At 40.1% G+C, this 18,596-nt stretch overlaps 2 protein-coding genes across 5 annotated transcripts; one reads left to right on the plus strand and one right to left on the minus strand.

The window, feature by feature from the left end:
* Positions 1-719: 719 nt before the first annotated feature.
* LOC118422629 (ubiquitin carboxyl-terminal hydrolase 16-like) lies at positions 720-12,831 on the minus strand. 3 transcript variants are annotated; one of them, XM_035830283.1, is made up of 19 exons: positions 12,679-12,831; positions 11,724-11,872; positions 10,980-11,185; positions 10,252-10,355; positions 9,369-9,481; positions 8,615-8,736; positions 8,378-8,425; positions 7,988-8,092; positions 7,510-7,646; positions 7,047-7,134; positions 6,666-6,756; positions 6,420-6,508; positions 5,911-5,967; positions 5,574-5,768; positions 4,746-4,881; positions 3,247-4,290; positions 2,770-2,876; positions 2,427-2,513; positions 720-2,249 (listed from the first exon to the last, which is right to left on the minus strand). In XM_035830283.1, exons 2-19 carry the CDS (start codon positions 11,854-11,856, stop codon positions 1,842-1,844), a joined length of 3,270 nt encoding a protein of 1,089 aa, XP_035686176.1. In that variant the 5' UTR covers positions 11,857-11,872; positions 12,679-12,831; the 3' UTR covers positions 720-1,841. The 3 variants fall into 3 exon arrangements, with proteins under 3 accessions (XP_035686176.1, XP_035686173.1, XP_035686174.1); XM_035830280.1 differs by having other exon boundaries at positions 4,746-4,884; XM_035830281.1 differs by having other exon boundaries at positions 4,746-4,884; positions 11,724-11,885; positions 12,679-12,809.
* A 169-nt stretch (positions 12,832-13,000) lies between these two features.
* On the plus strand, positions 13,001-17,320 carry LOC118422631 (F-box only protein 21-like). 2 transcript variants are annotated; one of them, XM_035830285.1, is made up of 7 exons: positions 13,001-13,279; positions 13,470-13,584; positions 14,134-14,318; positions 14,752-14,870; positions 15,192-15,236; positions 15,689-15,799; positions 16,286-17,320. In XM_035830285.1, the coding sequence occupies exons 2-7, from the start codon at positions 13,505-13,507 to the stop codon at positions 16,379-16,381; spliced, it is 636 nt and encodes a 211-aa protein (XP_035686178.1). In that variant the 5' UTR covers positions 13,001-13,279; positions 13,470-13,504; the 3' UTR covers positions 16,382-17,320. The 2 variants fall into 2 exon arrangements, with proteins under 2 accessions (XP_035686178.1, XP_035686177.1); XM_035830284.1 differs by having other exon boundaries at positions 13,001-13,584.
* The last annotated feature ends 1,276 nt before the right edge of the window (positions 17,321-18,596 follow it).

The raw sequence follows: 18,596 nt of genomic DNA on the forward strand, positions 1-18,596 counted from the left end.
CAAGATCTATATGATATTTCCTGTTTGGATTGTAGATATATGTAAACAACAAAAGTGTTACTTGTATTGAGTTCTAACTTACACTCACGTTTTAGTGGGAAGCTAAAAATGATAAACTACAACTATAGGAATATTTGTGATGACTTTGAAGGATAAAGATATATTTTTATACCACTTCATCATAATGTACATGAAGTTTCCTGGGTACGACATCTGACTGTATGTAGTTATGCATACACATAGAAGAGAGCAGCATATCAAGATGAATATGCATAATGTGGGTGTTGTTTTGTACTCTTTGAGAAACATCCAGTAGTCTTTTTTACCTTCGCCGAGAAGGTTATGTTTTGGGTAGCGTTTGTATGTATGAATGTATGTATGTTTGTGTATATATGTGTGTCAAATTTATCATACCTGCTAAATGCTGCTAACAAATGTTGTATCAACATTTTGCAGGTACATATATCATTAATAAATACATACTTATCATTGCTTATGTTCCTTTGTTAGAGTCTTCTGTAATACTATGTGTTATAAGATATTGACTGAGTGCTGCTAATAAGTAGAGGTTGATGAGATTGGAAACAGTGTTCTAAGAATACAGTTTAATTTACATGTGTTTGCCTTTGTTGTTCTGATGCGTTGTTTTATGAACTGTATCTGTGTGTGTACTGATGTCCAGAAGACAATAAAATGAGTATGAGCTTCTTTGGTTCATCGTAGACTTTCCTTTTATTGTTCATATCCATCATTAGTCTCCACCTTTATTTAGACATAAACTTAGATATTATAAAAACCTAATCACTCTAGGAATGAAGCAATGAGACTTACAATAATACTATGAGTACATACATGTACATCTAGTTTCTCTAGTATAATTGACTTTTAGAGAAAGAAAAAAGAACCTTAAACTTTTAGGCCATCCAATAACACTCAACTTTATGGTTGTGTAATTTTTATGGCTTGCTGCCATACATGTACATGTACATTCTACATTAAGAATTCTTTCTTTTTGTTTGTACAGCATGTCATTTCTTGGACCCCTAATGTAGAGAGTTTAGCTTTAAATACATGTAGTTTTCACATACTGCCTTGATCATTTCTACTGGACAAGAAAGCAATAATTCTAAAATGAAGAAAAAAACATGAGTTTTTGTTTCACCAGTGCAGCATGAATTAGTAGATAACTTGTACAGGTACGTGAGGTATATTAGACGAGAGCTATGATTCTAAAGTTTATATATATTGGATTGCTTATCGAATCTTTTGTGAGTACATGTACTTCATTATTGCATGAAGGATATACAGTATTTTTGCTGTATCTTTTTACAGATATCTTTAAATGTCCACTTAAAGCTAGTCCCTGCAGACTTAAACTATATATGCTGGTGAACTGACAAATCATATTTGGTTAATCATAAGTTATCCCACATAGACATTATGAATAAATATCCAAAATTCACCCGTTGCTGCAGTGATTCATTGTAATCATTACACCTTGGAATATGGCTACAGCAAAATGAAGGTGAAACAGTAAAATATTGTGACAAAAATTACCAAACTCTTCCTCTTAAAGTCTGCCTACATTTAATTCATAAGTCAATGACTGAAGCGAAAGTTGATTTTAATATTCCAGCCCCAGAAAACCAAAAAAGATTGATTTTGTACTGAATTTTTTACTTACACAAGTGAAATAGTGCTTCTTTGTGTCTCAACTAAGTTTGTGAGCTATCCCTTCAAATATCATTTAGTCTCTTTGGAAATAATCTTGTGAAAAGTAAGAAAGGAAAATGTAGCCATAAAAGTATTTTGCATACAAAATTGATGGTGTTTAGCAGTCTTTAAGACAAGAGCCTTTCATAGAAAAGCAGGAAAGCTTGTGCATTTAAAACTTTAGACTCTGACACCTCGCTCACATGTGTGTCGCTTATGTGGTACCATTTCCCCTCTGGAAGAGGTGGCAAAGGGGCGGAGTCTCCTCCTTTCCAGTCAACCTCATCATCTGATTCGTCCAATGAGACGTCTCCATTCACCAAGTTACCTTGTTGACCACCTGCCCCCACCTTGTTCCTAGGCGTCCCCTTCCCATAGTTCCAAGAGTTAGGCTTGTTGAGGACCTGGGTTCTCAGCTTGTCGGAAGCCTGTCGAACTTTGACGTAAGCTGTGTAGTGGCCTGCCCGCAGACTTCCACTGTGCTCAACAATGCCGTATAATGTGTAGAGGATTCGGTTGTAGTTGTCGGCAATAGGCTAGAAGTAGAACGAATCACAGTATTGAAAGTTACATACAGCTGGATAGTGTATTCCTAAAAGAGATAGTAATACATATTTCAAATTTGCTTATGGGACAGACAATAGACATATTAGGATCCTTCGTGTTTACACAAAATTACTAGTACATTTGAAACACTGAAGTTCAAGACCAACCTTGCATGTGCTGGTACAAAAAGGAGCCAGGTCCAACATCAGGGGGAAGTTGACATGTCTGTTCACCTTCCTAAGGCTGTAACCAGCCTGGAGACGAAGAAGATACATTGTGATGAGTAACAAGCATTGCCATCTTTAAAATCCTCCACTTTGCTCGGGTTTGAAGCATTCTTGAGAATTTGTCTACAAAAATAAACAGCTGTGGTGGAGTTGTGTATCTTTTTGGAAAACTAGTCTTTTACAAACAATACTAATAAACATCAGTTCAGTCCATCCAAATGAACTGTTCTGCATTTTCTCATCCGTTTTGCTTTTCCTGGAGAATCCATAAAGTAAGTCTTACCTGTTGAAATCTCTTGAGATGCAGAGTGAGAACATCAGGTGGCCAGGAGACCAGCATCTGTTTACTGGCATTACAGTACACCGTGTCATCCTTGTCTTTCTCCCTTTCTGGATAGGGCATTCAAACAAATATTTCAGTTTCATGTATGATGTATCATTTAAAACAATAAAAAGAGCTTGGCAGATAGATGGGGTGAGATGATGTTTCAGAGAAAACACAAAAAAGGCGAGAAAAACTAGCAAAAAAGTCAAATTGACATCCAAGACACTTTTCATACTTGTTGACAACTGATCTCTAATAAGTAATTACTCAAACAGATCCATAACAAAGGACAGGTTCATTCCTTACAAAATAGATGACATGAAGTGTAACAGAAAATTTCTTAGACATTTCACGCATCTTACAGACTGTAACAAACTTGCTGTAAATTTCTCTATTTCGACCTGAGAAAAGTTAAAATTGTGACGTGACAATTACCAGTTTTGCCAGTCTCTTTCCTCTTCCTCCTGGTGCAGAACTCACAGCCAAACTTGTTGGTGCCAGTCAGGAGCTCAGGTGCAGTAAACTGGTGCAGACAGAACTGTATGGAGCACTCCTGTGAGCTGCCCAGGTACCTGGGAGCCAGGGTGGATGGTGGTTTGGTGTTCCCCACTACCTCCTCACCCACACTGGACTCTGAGGAACTCCTCCCCCTCCCACCTACAGCCCCCCCTTCCTCTGATATCTCCTCAAACGAGTACTGCACCTTCGACTTGAGACACTCGTTTCTCTCGTCTTTCAGTGTTTTTGAGACTCTCTTGGGGCTGCCTTGGGTAAGGGTTATGGAAGGAAAACTGCCATTTTTACCTTCTTGGGAAACGACAGTCGTAGTGGTTTGTTCCTCTGCTTCTTCAACTTCCTTATTGTCTTGAACAACGTCTTCACCTTGAGGAATGATCTTTGTTTTATCATCTTCCGGCTCGTCTTGTGTTTTAAGGTCTTGAACATCATTCTCACTCCCCTTTTCAACACTGTCCTGAGTTCTATCGGGGCTTTGTGTAGGGGAGGTAGCATCAGATTCGGTGCCTGACATTCGCAGGTGGTCAATGCGGGAGCACAGCTCACTTTCAGTGGAGTTCACATCTTCTGTGACACTTTTACCCTTACTTGCTTCACTAGAGGTTTGTTCACTCTGTCCCTTGGAGCTTCCCTTTTCCTTAGTGTTACAGTCTAAAGAAGTCGGTCTATCTGCATCTTGTGGTTTGCTCTTATTTTCAGGTTTTGCAGCATAGTTGTGTTCTGATTCTATACCCATTGCTGCTAGTTTCTTTGTAACCTCTTTAACATCCTTTCCCTCTGTAGCATCACCTCTTTCCTCTGTAGGCTGTGGATTGGTAGTCGGAGCATTTTCCTTTGAAGGGCTATGTTTGGGGGTTGTGGGTTTGCTGCTTGGTTTAGTGATGGCTTCTGAGTCTGAGCATTCGTCTGCATCTTCCATGGATGAGGAAGGGTTCTCACCTTTCTCTTGAGAAGTGTCACTTTCTGTAATTCATTACGCACAATATTACTTAGAGTACAACGTACTTCATGACAGATTTTACAGTCAAACCTATCTTTAGTCACTAGGGATGGGTACCCATACAGAAAATTTAGGTACAGGTACGGTCCAGGTCCAGAGGATCAGGTCAAGGTCTGGATGGTGTACCAGTACCTACCCCTAGTACTAGTAGTCACTATGTAAGGTACCTTTGAAAAACTGGCACAGAAGACAGGACACTGTAGACAGGCCTAGAATACTGAATTTTTGGACCAACAGTAGAAAGAATCTCAAGACCCACCAAAAAGATGACAGCATGCAAAAGGTGGACTTAACATTCAAATTTTGTTGTCAACCTACAGGTACTCAACAACAAGCCCTTTAATCTTTTAACATGTAACAGTACGAATTCAGAGGCATACAATTGCTATGCTAAAAACTGAGGGACTTTAACAGTTACCATCTGCTGCAACCTTCTCCTGTTGCACCTCAGGATTCTTAGCTTCTGCTTCTTCCTGACCCTCCTGTTGAACAGCTGCTGCAGCTGTAGGCGAAGTTACCTCAGAAGCAGGGGGTGTCTTTCCTTTCTTCTGGGTCTTCTGAGCAAAGTACATGTGCATGGACATCCACAACATGATTTCACAAAGAGATAGAAAAACACAGCACTTAATTTAATAGTGAGTATGAAAGCAAATTTGACTACATTGTTGTTGCGACATGCTTTGGTATATTCAGATGTTTCCTTATTTTTGCAAGAGAGAAAAGATAGTGTAACTGTAAGATCGTATAAAACCAAAGTACAAAATTTCATTTTTATATTCCACAACTATAGTTCTATTCATGAAACACACACATATGCATTTGCACAAAATATGTGAACCATTCTCCAATTATGTCTGTCAATTACGTCACAGTAAACATGGCAACCAGTTCAGAACACAGCACAGTGGCTCAAGAAAAACATACTCTTAAAAAGCCGGGAAAGGAAATATTGGAGTATGTTGCAATTACAAAATATTATAATGATTCAGCATTGTTTGCTTCTAACAAGAATGTTTTTCGTGAGTTGCCATGTTTACTGTGACGTCATCAACAGACATAATTAATTAGATTTCCCTGCGACAAAATCTTGGAGTCTGAAGAATGATTTTTTCATGGCGTAATGTGCAATAACATCAGAAGGCTGTGTATTTGGTGTAAACATTTATGTTTACTGAATGATTCTATTCTTGTTACAGATAATAAGAAACTTTTCGAAAAGTTGAACCATGAGCCTAAGAAGATGTACCTTTGCTTCCCTCCTGGCTTGTTTCTTGGCCTTCTTGAGCTGGTGCTTGCTGGGAGACTGGTCGTCCCTCTGTGCTAGCTCATTCATGGCCATGTGTGCTGCCTCCCCCGTCTCACTGTCCATGTTGGTACGGCCCTTTGCTCCCTTCCCCTTCTGTTTATTGCTCGAAGGATTGCTACCTCTAGAGGGTGGGGACTACAAATGAAAAACAAAAATATTAACAGAAATGGAATGATAATGAAATGTTACACTAAAAATTCTTCATCTGCATGAAAATGTCTGTCACTAAAGGAAACTTCAAACAATGTCAGTGGAACTTTGGTATGATACCACTTACCCTCTCTTCCACAATAGGAAGAGAAATATCAAGAAATGGCTCATGGACTTGAGAAATCTGAAAACAAAGTATGAAAACCTTCATACGTTATATGGTCATAAATTCCCTGCAATCCACATCAATGATGAATCAATTTTAGACGAGACAGGCAACATATGCGAGCAAATACAGCACATTTCACCCATCTCCCACTCCATGCAAAGTGAACTGTAACAGTTCCAAAGTGAATTTACAAAAAAAGGTGATCCGGCGTGCCGTGATCCACGGGAAAATAAGAAGAAACATCAGGAAAGACAATCAAGTTCCCCATACCTGTGGTATAGGTGAAATGTAACAAGTTTCATCCATTACATATCTATCACACATTGCAGGTTACAAGATCAATGAAAAAGAGTGTTCTAAACACTGGAATGCCATTTCTATTGGTCAAAATTTATTTTAATAAGTTCCAAGATTTTCGTAAATATTAAGACACTAATATATTAAAAAACATTATGTACTATACTTACATTTTTACACTCCTCACACTGCACAGTATTGACCATCTGCCCACCAAACACAAAGTCTACAAAAGTTTCTCTCACAAGTCGGCCATAATCTACAGAAATAAAGCACACATTGCACAATTAGAGTCTTGGGGACAGACCATGGGACACACATGTAAGGACTTTATTAAGACAGAATGGTTCAGAAACTTCAGACATATAAAGCCCCATGTCAATTTGACGTTAAATGTTATTGTTTTATTTACCTACCTTTGACTCTTCCTCTCACTTCATCTTCAACAGTTTTCGGGTTGGTAGACTCTGACAGTCCAAACTTCCTCAAGATGCCAGACTTAACTCTCTAGAAGACCACAAGAAATGGAATGTATCATAAAATGGTTTAACTGGCTATCTAAGTACACACACACATGTAACAGAACCACGATGTATTCACACTAAGTCTCTCCAACCCCGACTGCATTCCCCTGCGCCCCAAAATGCTCAGTCAGCATGTGTGGACTGTAACGGTGACTGTTCCATTAGCGTGGGACCTAAACTAATCTTAGTAGTCTAACAGTGTCATCATCAACAGAGATTAAATAAAGAGTATCAAGGGAAAATGTACACTTAGAAGACCTAAAGACTGTTTACCTTGAGTTCCTCCAGCCTGAGTCCGTCCAGTAGATACCTGAGAAGTTCATGGCTGTCCTGCTGCTGGAAGCCTTTAAACCGGGGAGACCTGAAGGGTGAAGCACACAGCTGTTACAACATAAGGCGATGTGATTAGTATTAATCTATACTAGTCTATACCTCCCCCACATTCAGTGGTGCGGCAGTGGTGCGGCTCCCATCCAAGAAATGCCCGGACTGTGCGTTGCCTAACTTCCAAGATCGAGGGATTGAGTGTATCCAACGTGCCCCGCGGCCGTAGTGTGTGCGTAAGGAATGCACTTATTGAGGACTTACAGAGCAACAAAAGTGGATAAAACCAGAATAATTCATTTTGAAGTAACTTAATATCCCCCATACAGAGCCCAAATAATTACTTGCAATTAGCCATACATTGCACCAGTGTGCAGAACATAGAATACAGTAATGTGGAAAGCCTTCTTACTTCTGGCACACCTGTCCAAACAGGTGTTTAGGGTTGAGGTTGGCCTTGCCCGAGGGCGTGGTCATCTCACGGAGGAAGGAGAGTAGAGCACTCTGTAGAGCACTGGGTGGGGCTGCCAACATCACCTCCAGGGGTTCCTGTAAAAGGAAAGGTTATCATGCAAAAACTGGATTCTAAAGCTACATACATGTACATGTAGTGGACCCAAGAAAGAAGTGATTAGATTCATATTCAACTTGCAGCTTTTCTTCATATTGCCGTTGTTCACCTGCTAACAGAAAATTCATTAAGTTGTAAGTATATCTCTATGAACTTGGCATACTGTACACAAATGTACTACAATGGAACTACAATGTAATTGCTTAAACTTTTGAACTTCTTTAAAAAAAAATGCTATTATGCAAGTATGCATACATCCTTTGGAGAAACTATTCTGAATTTTCAGTGTTAATGTTTACTACACTTAAGTGTCTCTTACCAGCTGTAGTTGTAGATCATTGACAGTAGGTGGGTAGAGTGTCATGGTGCCTCCCTTAGTGGACCACATTAGGGCTGCCTCTAACACATGGGTCTGACTCAGGTTCTGTAGAAAAACACAAGGAAGTTAAAAATGTCGTATGTCTCCATCCCTGAGACATTGCCAAAAAAATCACATACATACATACATACATACATATAACATTTGCAGGTTTCCACTAACAGTCAGCTTACTTTTAACTGTACATGAAAAGCAGAAAGGTATGATACCATGGAAAAGGTCTGTGGTTTCTAAATGCTTGCTCTTGTTGCAGATGTTCCATGCATTTTACAAAATATTGTCTTTTTACAAACAAAAAGATGTCAATAAAATGAAAGATGTTTATCTCACCTGCATGACTGCATTGAAGAAACAGGTGTTCCCAAGGTTGCTCAGTCCCTGTAGATAGACAGAAAAGAGTGCTAAAGTTGGGACTGCATTAGAACGTCAAAGACACTTTGCAACAACTTGCAAAAATGATGTTTCAATATAATCTTCTTGACATTCATTCTATTCCTCATAAGATCAACCAAATTATTTCTAGTCAGTCTCTGGAAACATGATGACAGTGATTGATACACATTATACCTTAACTCTAGCTAGTGGAGACTTTGAAGTGTTGAGGTTGTATTTATCCGCTCCCTTCCCTGCCATGGCACCTGCATCAACTGTCTCCTCTCTGGGACTGGTCTGCTGGGGACTCTTCTTACCTACAAAAAAGTCAAACAAGTACATGCAGAGATTAAAAAAAACCTACACTTTCAATGGTCACTCAACAGTAGGAAATCATTCATTAAAAGCTGTAATTTAAAATCATTATTGGATTTGTACTAGAGGTGGGTACTGGTGCAGATAATTCAGGTACAGATATGACTGGACCTAATGATAATTATCTGTGAAAACTTGTGAATGGGCTATACTCAAAACAATGGTCCATTTTGCTATAACGGACTCTGTTTGGTGAGTAACTGACATCTACTGGCATTTTAAAATCCTATCTTCATGTAAACAACACTAATTGCCTCTGTCACAGTCTGTGTTTGAGTGTACATTGTAGGTAAAACAACTATCGATTCTCCTCTATTTCGCTTTTGTTATTTTCTTGGACCTGTTAGTACCAAAAGATGTGATTGCCTGCTGGTAAACTCTTCAATTTCTAATCGGTCCAAAATTTGGTCCTCTGATTATTTTCAGGTCCCATTACTCTGAACTGGTCCAACAAACAGTTTTGTCGTACGTAAGTTTAACAAGTTGCTTGTCATTTGTTATAGCACTTAATTTCTGTGATGTATTGAAAGATATTTTGAACATACAAAAAAAATTAATATACAGTGTGACCTACCTGTGGAATCATTTGGAAGTCTGGGGATGCCGTAATGTCTGCGTACAAAGTCTACGCACAGGGCAAGCTTCTTACCACGGTCAAAGGCAACGTCGTTGTCACATTCATAGCACCTAGAAATCATAAATGTAATACAAAATTACAACTTAATGTCATGAGCTTTAAACATGCAACTAGATCATTGTTTCCCATTGTTTCCACTTTTTCTTCTGACACACACAGGTATTTCATAATAAATGGATTGAAAATACCAGCATTTCAACTTTGAATAGTTTGATATTGCTTACATATGTGTAGAACAAGTTAAAGATTTCTTCTCCTTGTTTATAGCAGACACTCATGATCAAAGAATCACTTCATGCAGGGATCAAAATACTTTTTTTTTGCTACATGCAAAATTGCAAGTTGGCAAAAATCTTAAGTGCAATTTGAAAAATCTACATGCAAAATAAATCTAGTCTATACTGCAATGATTTAGCCAGCTTCCATCATTCCGTCCTTTGGCGGAATTTTGCTGCTCAGGACAAATAAGAATTTTGCTCATTCTGTCACTTTTGGCGGACAGAAATCGGCACATGAAAATATAGACAAAACTTGAAATTTTGGAATGATATCCACATAATCAGCATGTAAGTTTGCAGCAAAGCCCAATTTGATTATTTGTAACACCTACTGACGACTGGTGACGATCCCTGGCAAAGGCACAGGGCCTCAGTATTTTTACTATAGGCCAGGTATTTTCAACATGCAAGATTGCAAGTTCAGAACATTTTTACGTGCAAATCTCAAAAATTACATGCAAATTGCAAGTTAAGTATGTGTATTTCGAAACCTGCTTCATGTGATGAGAAACATGAGAAAAACAGAAAGACAACGCCCTTACCACACCATCCATGTGGTTGTGTTGACCACGACAGAGTGACAGCCGGAGCGAGGCGTCTCGTAGTGCTTCAGGGCGTGCTGACTCCTGCTGTTCCTGCCACAGCCCTGCAGCAAACAGACAATCTTCACTACAAGTACAACTGCTTCTCTGTGTTTCTTGGAAGCAGCAATGAAAGATCGAGGGCTATGGAGAGACGTTGTGCGTCGTCTTGCCCCACCCCCCAGGGACAACGGATGATGATGATGTATTTCTTTGCTATGACAAATGCTGTACATGTGCCAGATATAAATAAAGTTCTTTTGTTCATGGGTTTAATGTCGAAAATATATACTCTCAGAACAAGAGTTTCAACCTAAATTATAAGTATCAACTATTACATTACTAAAAACCGCTAAGAAGATAGACTTATGAACATTTATGCCAAAGCTACTTGTGGTTTTTGCGAGATGTGTACTTTCAAAAATGACACAAGCTCCATCTTGACAAAGTGGTAAGGGTTACTGTTTGGTTTCAATAATCTTTCAAAGATACTAAGTATGTTAACATATGAACATCTACATAAATGTTCTATCGTTACAAAGTGGTGTCATTGTTTGGTGTCAATTATCTTTACAAGAGCAATCTACCTGTAAACTAAGATTCGAAAATGCCTATAGCACTGCTAGTGCAATGTACATGTACTACATGTACCTGAATGAAACATAACAGTTTTCTTGTAGATTTCTCACCTGATGTCCACATTGTAAGCAGAGCCAGAGAGTGGCCTCTAACTCCTCAGCTAGAGTGGAGTCTGGTGCGGGCTCTGTCCTGCCCCGGGCCCCTGACGCACCCTCCTTAGAACACCCCCCACACTCCAGGTGGGGCGAACCCTTCTGTAGGGCCTTCTTCACCTGCGCCTGGTTCACTCCTTTGTTTATGTGGGGGCATTGCACACCTAGTGAAACATCAATGGTAGAGTTGGTGAATAGCTTCATCACTCAGGTTGGTAAAGCAATTGATATTGAACTTTTGTGTGTACGTAGTCGAGTGCTTAGCGGCCAGGTGCCTATGGACCAAGAAGCAGTGAGTCCAAATACTGTTGCTTACTTGACATGCATGCTACTGGAAAAGGTTGCAGTCCTTAGGATGGGATGTTAAGCCCACTGGTCATTGTGTTCTGGCTCCACAGGTCACAGGAAAAATAGTAGAAGTTGGACAAATATAGACATATAATATTCCCTACAAGTTAGCTGGTTCGCAAACCATACTCCTTGGCCAGCTAACTCGTTAAGTGTGTAACTGTGTTATTTGTCAATATTTGTCTCCCACATGGACGGCCAGGACCTCATACAGACTTGCAGACTTGAATATATACACACGTGAACCAACCTTTAGGAAGGATGCTCCATCAGCCCCCTGACAGCAAAAGATTGTACAACACAGAATTGTATTGATAGAAGAAATTTTCTTTGTCACAAAATGTGCTTCCTTACCAGACTGCCCAGCTGCCTCCACCCCTTCATCAGACGAGTCCTCGAACACCTCACTCTCCCTGCGCTGTCGGCGCCTGCCTTTGTTGGGCATCTCGTGTGAAGCGGGCTTGACCGTGTTGTCCACCACGCGCATCGAGAGACTCGTCAAACTAGGAGAGGAAACTGTCATTTTCAGATTTATGAACAGATGCTTTACACACATGAACTTATATCATAACACTATTCACAATACATGATTGGCTGTGACAGTACAATGATTTCTGTGTGAATAAAAATTACCATGAATCGTAGTAGGTGAAAGGTGATGTTCACTGTGTTCATGGTTAAAACAATACAGTCCTGAGCACAGTAGTAACATAGCATATGTTTGCTGTGTGATGAGTTCGCAGTGAAAGACAAACCTACATAAAAACATGCAAATGTTTCACAATCTACAGTGCAAGTGGCATATTAATTTTTATGTACTTTGTTTGTATCTTTCTTAACAGAAACACGGATCTTTGTTGTGTATGACATCTGCAGATGCCATCATTTGTTTCCTGTTTGGAGTTTCACCAAGCCCAAAGGGCTTCATTTCAAAGTCGAACCTCCTTGTTTTGACAGAAACAAATCGAGAAAATTACGTCATGGTGCTTGCGTCATATGAAGGCCATGCGTTGGATCGAAACCCGCCAGACCATTTCTCTTTTCCTCATGGCCCCACGTGTAAGTCACCGACACAGCAGAATAAAATTTTGTCTATCTGCCAAGCGCTTGCACTAAAGCTGTTAAAACCAATCAGCTCAAACATTTTTATTTTTATATCTCACAACAGAAATCGAATATGGCAAACAAAGTCTGGAAAGTTACAATTCAAACCCGTTCGTTAGACGGGCATAAAACAAGGTTAATTTTCACTTATATCGTTCAATAATTAGCCTGCCTGATCCCCATAATGTTGCCAAACACCCAGTACCTTTACTCCGACATATAAAATCCCCGCTGCTGTCTAACACGTCGTTAAATCCTCTACAATCAGGTAAACTTTCTCCTGCTCGAATTGAAAATCTACGTGTGGCGTGTCACGCAGGTCAGCTGACGTTTTGCGGCATTCACGACATTTTACGTTTATAGATATTTCGTGCAAAAAAGCCCACCATGGTTCGTACTAAAACATTTTTGATAACATAACATCATTCTATTTGTGACATGTATAATACAAAGTATGATATTCGGGAGAAAATCACAGTTAACATTTGCTGTCGTAAACATAGCTGGAGCTTTGCCGATTTGCGTCTTAAGCTCCGCCTTAAGGAGGTCAAAGTTCAGCACGTCGTGGCAAGTGGTGATTGCTGGACAGACCGGCGTTTCGACAATCGAGATGTTCTGTCGACACATGGATCTTTCCAGACATCCTGGAAGTACATGGAAAGTCAGGACAGGTTTAAAAGGAGTTGAACATATAGAAGGAGGCATAATTGTGAAATTGCCGGGGACAGTTCGGCGCTAGCACTTGGAGAAGTCTTTGTCGTCTGCTAAAAGAGACAGCTGAGATTTGTTGGTGGGAAACATTTCAGGTGGTGTCACTCGGAGTCAAGTTTCGCGCCAAGACATTTCATGTTCCATTTTACGGCGGAGAGATATTACATCATTCATTCCCTAATTCTGTGCTACTTTTGCATTTGATACCAAGTTGGCAGTTCAGTATTTTTTCCATTTTTTAAAAGGCAGATAAAATTTTGTTTCCACAACATATAATGCCACAAGTGGGCATCAATGCTCTCCAGTTCTTCCTGATCCTGATGGCTGTCCCGGCGCAGTACTTTGTGTCGGAGATGTGGGGTTCTAACACAGAGTACCAGAGAACTCAGGCCATGAGGGGGTAAGTCTTTCATCACCTGTAATCAACGTGTCAATCATGTACTGTAAATCGTGAAATGTTTGCACTCAGGTTTTATGTCTATGATTCGTTGTACTGAGAACTTGTGTCTGACCGTAGCATTAATGTTGTGTTGTTTCAACTGCTGGTTTTGTTCTATTTTACAGGAACCTATTAAACCTTTGACGTATTACCTAGAATTCCTGTTACACAGGCGTTCTGATCTCTGTGAGAGGGCTTATTGTAACATGCAGACCTAACCTTGTAGCCAGTATTTACACTATCTCTTGCTTCCGTGGGCTAAATGGCTAGCCTGGTATCCAGTCGTATTTATAGGTCCCGAGTCTATGGAGAGGACAGAAAAGACTCAAGAGTATAATACGGCTGGATACAAGCTACCAATTGGCTCCCTTCCCTTTAGAGCTTCAAGGGAGCCATTGAGCCGGGCGGCCTGCTCATTGCATTATTGTTTCGGCTTTACCTAATTATACCCTGTACTGGAACATCCTGCATTTCAAAATCTCATTATCAGCTTATTCATATCTGTTGCAGCCTGTTGGTCTCCTTCAAGGACTTGAAACAGAACTACTTGAGTCTTCGCTCCTGGAGAGATTGGGTGAGGAAGACCATTTCTTCCATTACATCATCCCCTGTGGAGGACAACAACGTGTTCTCTAGAGGGGAGTCTCCTGCTTATGAAGTGCTGCAGAGAAGGTCGCCTGAAGGGTACTTTGCAGGTATGTACTGATCCACTTGACCTATGACCCTATGATTCATGCATCGGAATAGAGTTTTACGCCACTGATGTTAATAGTTGGTCATAGCTAGTTGGTGAAAGGTAATAAGAGAGAGAAAGAAATATGGAAGGAAAGGGACCGCGCCACGTATATTGGTTTATGTCATGTGTAGTCAGACTGACACCCCTATGTTAATTTGGTTCAGTCCTATAGTTTAGTCCCACCACAGACTCCTACTGCTCAGCCATGTTGGAATAAAGTCTCCTCAATTCAAGTAAGTTGCACTTGCGTCGCCCGTGAGAAATTACTCTAGCGGTCCTTCTACTAAACTGGCGTTAGGTCACCTGTTAGTGCCACTTACACTGCCTTTCTACAATTTTGCTCAGAATTTTTGGAATTGATAATGATATGTTTAAAAAAATGTATTTTGTAGGTTCAACTGTTCCCAGACGCCCGCGCCCAGTCCATGTCAAGTACAGGGTCGGACAGACCATTAGACACAAGAGATACGGGTACAGGGGAGTCATCATTGGCTGGGACGTCATCGCAAAGGTAAAATGTTTTAGAGCTAATGTTTCAGATATACCCTAGAATCCATTGGGACAGGGATTGATTGAATTAGTAAATCGGAAGACATTACTTTGTATTATCAAAGTCATGCTAAGGGCATACACCCAGCTGCTTGCAGTGTATTATACAGGTACTGTGTTACACCTAAATGTATACATGTGTGTGTATGACTATCTCCATTCATACATGATTCTGGCCTAGTCAGTTACAAATTTATGTTTATGTTTACCACAAATGTCCTCGTTAGAACTTACAGTCTGTGTTACATACAGAGGTAACATTGTTGCTGTTTTTTCCTCACAGGCTCCACCTAATTGGCTGCTAGCGAATCATCCCGCAGATAAACCAGTAAGTTGCACTGTAGATGTGGATATGGATATTCAAGTAATCATACCAAGAACATTACTAGATTTATGTTACTCTAAAGATGAAATCTTTTTTAATGGTAGTCTCTTATGTCTTAGTAGTGATGTAATATCTGTATGTAGATTATACAAAAGAGAGCTGAACTTTATAGAGTGATATTACCTCTGTTTCCCTACTTCACACACCTAAATAACAGAGACAAATTTATATTCCTAATAAACCTAGACAAACCTTTGATTGTAAAACATATCTGTTCCTACATTTTCGGTATCACAAAGAAGCAAGAAGAAGTCGAATTCACTTTGTAGAATATGATTCTTGTGTTGGTTGACATATTTCATGTATCTGTCATCAATTCTTTTGTTGTGACCTTTACTTAACCCAGTGCATATATTTGTATACAATAAAGGCTTTTCGATATTTTTTTCTGTCAGTACTGGAAGAAGACTCCAAACTACTCCGTGCTTGTTGATGAGAGAGACAGGCCTGATGGACAGAGGACATATGTGGTGGAAGAGAACATCCAGGTCGTGTACAACATGAAGGTAAAATAGGAAACATTCTTAGTCTGGGGTCCTGCCTTGTTGTGGTTTTAGTCGCTTCCCAAAGGTACGCTTCCAAGAAGGCTGGACTCCAGGCTACTTAACAGAAGCGTACATTGTACCTTTGGGGAGCGACTAAAAGCACAACAAGGCTGGACCCAAGGCTAAAACATTTTGTCCATCAATCTGTAATGAAATCAGGCAGAGTATGAATTGATACATATTCATACCGTGAGCATATATTTTGTCACAAGTAAGCTAATAGCACACATGGTATTTTCAGTACAGAGCTTGTACTATAAGTTGTAGTCATTAGATGTGAAATCTACTCTTTGTAGAGCAAACTACATTTACTTTACAACATATAGGTGTATTCTACATTACACCATAAGTCACCAAGCAAAGCTTTCAGCTTCCAGTGGTGAACAAGAAGTTTAATGTTCTTAGAATTGTCTGATCTTGATATCTTCTATTCTGCCTCCTGTACAGATAAGGCATCCTGATATTGAGGAGTATTTTGACAAGTTTGATGGAGCTCAGTACCTGATGAGGCCATGGCTCAGGAGAATCTACCCAGAGGACTAAAATACCCATTCCATCTGACTTCCTCCACCAGCTCTGGATCTGTGTTGTAATAAAATCTTATAGTCCTAGTAAATTCCTAATGCAGACTTATATATATTGTATATCAGCATCAAAATATACCAACTGTTGGCTTACAAAGCTTGAGTTATAAGGTTAGTTCACCTTTATCCGTAGGGTAACCTATATCCGTAGATATAAAATAGGGTATTTGGAAATCGTTAAGTCGTTGGGATGTAGTTTCACATTGCAATATCTTGAAAATGTTAAAATATCTAAATACCCATTTATCTAGGTTACCCCACGGATTAAAGTGAACTAGCGTTACATGTATATTTCTGTGTTGTAAATCTGGATGTGTTTTTTAAGTCTGATATCTATCAGACAGTCAGCCATTCCAAAAAAAATACTAGAACCTGTTAACTGATATAGTCACGGGTATTGAATGACTTAGTAGCCTAATGGTGATATTCCATTTCTATGGCAGAGTGAAATGAAGTGTTATATTTGCTGCCACATGCTGTAGTTGATATTTGTGACAACATGTCAAACATTGTAGTGTGCAGGTACTGTATATTGTCTGGATGTAATATGTAAGTGGTCACCTGTACATGTACAATGTCTTGTAGGAGATCAATGTTGACGGGCTGTTTGTAGCAGTTCAATAAAAAATGCTATAATAGCCCAATGTGGGGGAATCGTGGCCACTGTAATTTTTGTTTTTGCAAGGAAGTTTGAAATCAGGTTTACGGAAAAGGCTGGCCTTCCCATCCTCAATGTCCCATTTAGTAACACACAAAGAAAACAACCAATGCAGCTGCGCCCTCTAACGAAAAGCATCACAATTACACCAATTACTGGGTATGCTATGACAGCATGAACTTTTAGTATTGTCAAGAAGTCTTCAAGCAAAATAAACTGATATTTGTTTCCTTGTCTGAATTTCTGTATCTGTATCTATATAGCCGGTATAACCGCCCTTCAGCGTAACACACCATCTTTGCAGGCACGCGGTGCGGCAGCAGCTGGCTATTCATTTTGGTAACACTAGCATCCCTGTTGTAGTTATTTGTACAGAATCTGGCAGCTTGGTTCATCATCATAATGGTTTATTTCTTATCCAACTGCACGATACAGGTAGCAGGGCCAGTAAGACCCTGAATTGTGCTGCCGTGTTACATTTAAAAAAGATACGGGAACAATTTTTAAAAATACTATATACACAGTTAAGAATTACATTGCTGAACCGAATTACCTTTAACATTATATATAAAAACAGTTTAACACTTATCTAAAACGGATATTGCACATGATTTCATAAAAACAAAGTACGCCGGTAAGTGGTCTTTAGGTAGCTGTGTCATGACGTCATTAGAGGACATTTTCGTTTAATAGTCTTACAATGTACGGGATGGTGCTTTTTTTGAATCTTTCAGTTCTGGTTTTTATCACATCAAGTTCGTTGGATTGTCTAGTGCGTCGGGTGCTGATCTGCCCTCGGAGAGGGGGGAGTAGGCTTCTGAGGGACGTGCTACTCAGCAGCTTCCTCCCGAAGCGGAGACACAAGTGTTCGCGTCGACTCCCCAGTGTCGGGAGACCTAGCTGTTCGCAGGCTTCAGCGTAGTTGGTGTACCCCTTCCCCATGATGATTCTGCAGGCCCTCTTTTGTATGGTTTCGAGCTGCCATGACTGTTTGTTTGTTAGTCCAGGACTCCAAACCGGGGCTGCATATTCCAGTACTGGCCTCACATACGAAGTATACACCGTAACCAGGTCTGCGGTAGGCAGGTTGAACTTTCTCAAGCGCCTTAGTATGTAGAGACGCTTGCTGCCTTGTTTGGTCATGTGGTTAACCTGGGTGTTCCATTTAAGATCAGACTGGATCCATATCCCCAGTTCTGTACCCTTTCAAGTTTATCTTTGTCTTTCTTTGTGTACGGATCCAGTACTGTTGCAGCATATTCAAGGTAAGGTCTTACCAGTGACGTGTATGCAAGTGATTTTACCCTGGCTGGGCATGCCCACAAGTTGCGTTTGATCACTCCCAATGTCTGTTTAGCCTTGGTTCTTATTTTGTAAACATGGACACCCCACTTCAGCCCAGTTGTTAACGTAACGCCCCACTTTCCACTTGACGGCGCTCTCACGGCGCTCTGGCTGCGATGGAAAATTGGCCAGAGCGCGGTGAGAGCGCCGCGACGCCAGAAAAAGCTGCTCT

Source organism: Branchiostoma floridae, chromosome 9, assembly GCF_000003815.2.
Source record: "Branchiostoma floridae strain S238N-H82 chromosome 9, Bfl_VNyyK, whole genome shotgun sequence".
NCBI classification, from domain to species: domain Eukaryota; kingdom Metazoa; phylum Chordata; class Leptocardii; order Amphioxiformes; family Branchiostomatidae; genus Branchiostoma; species Branchiostoma floridae.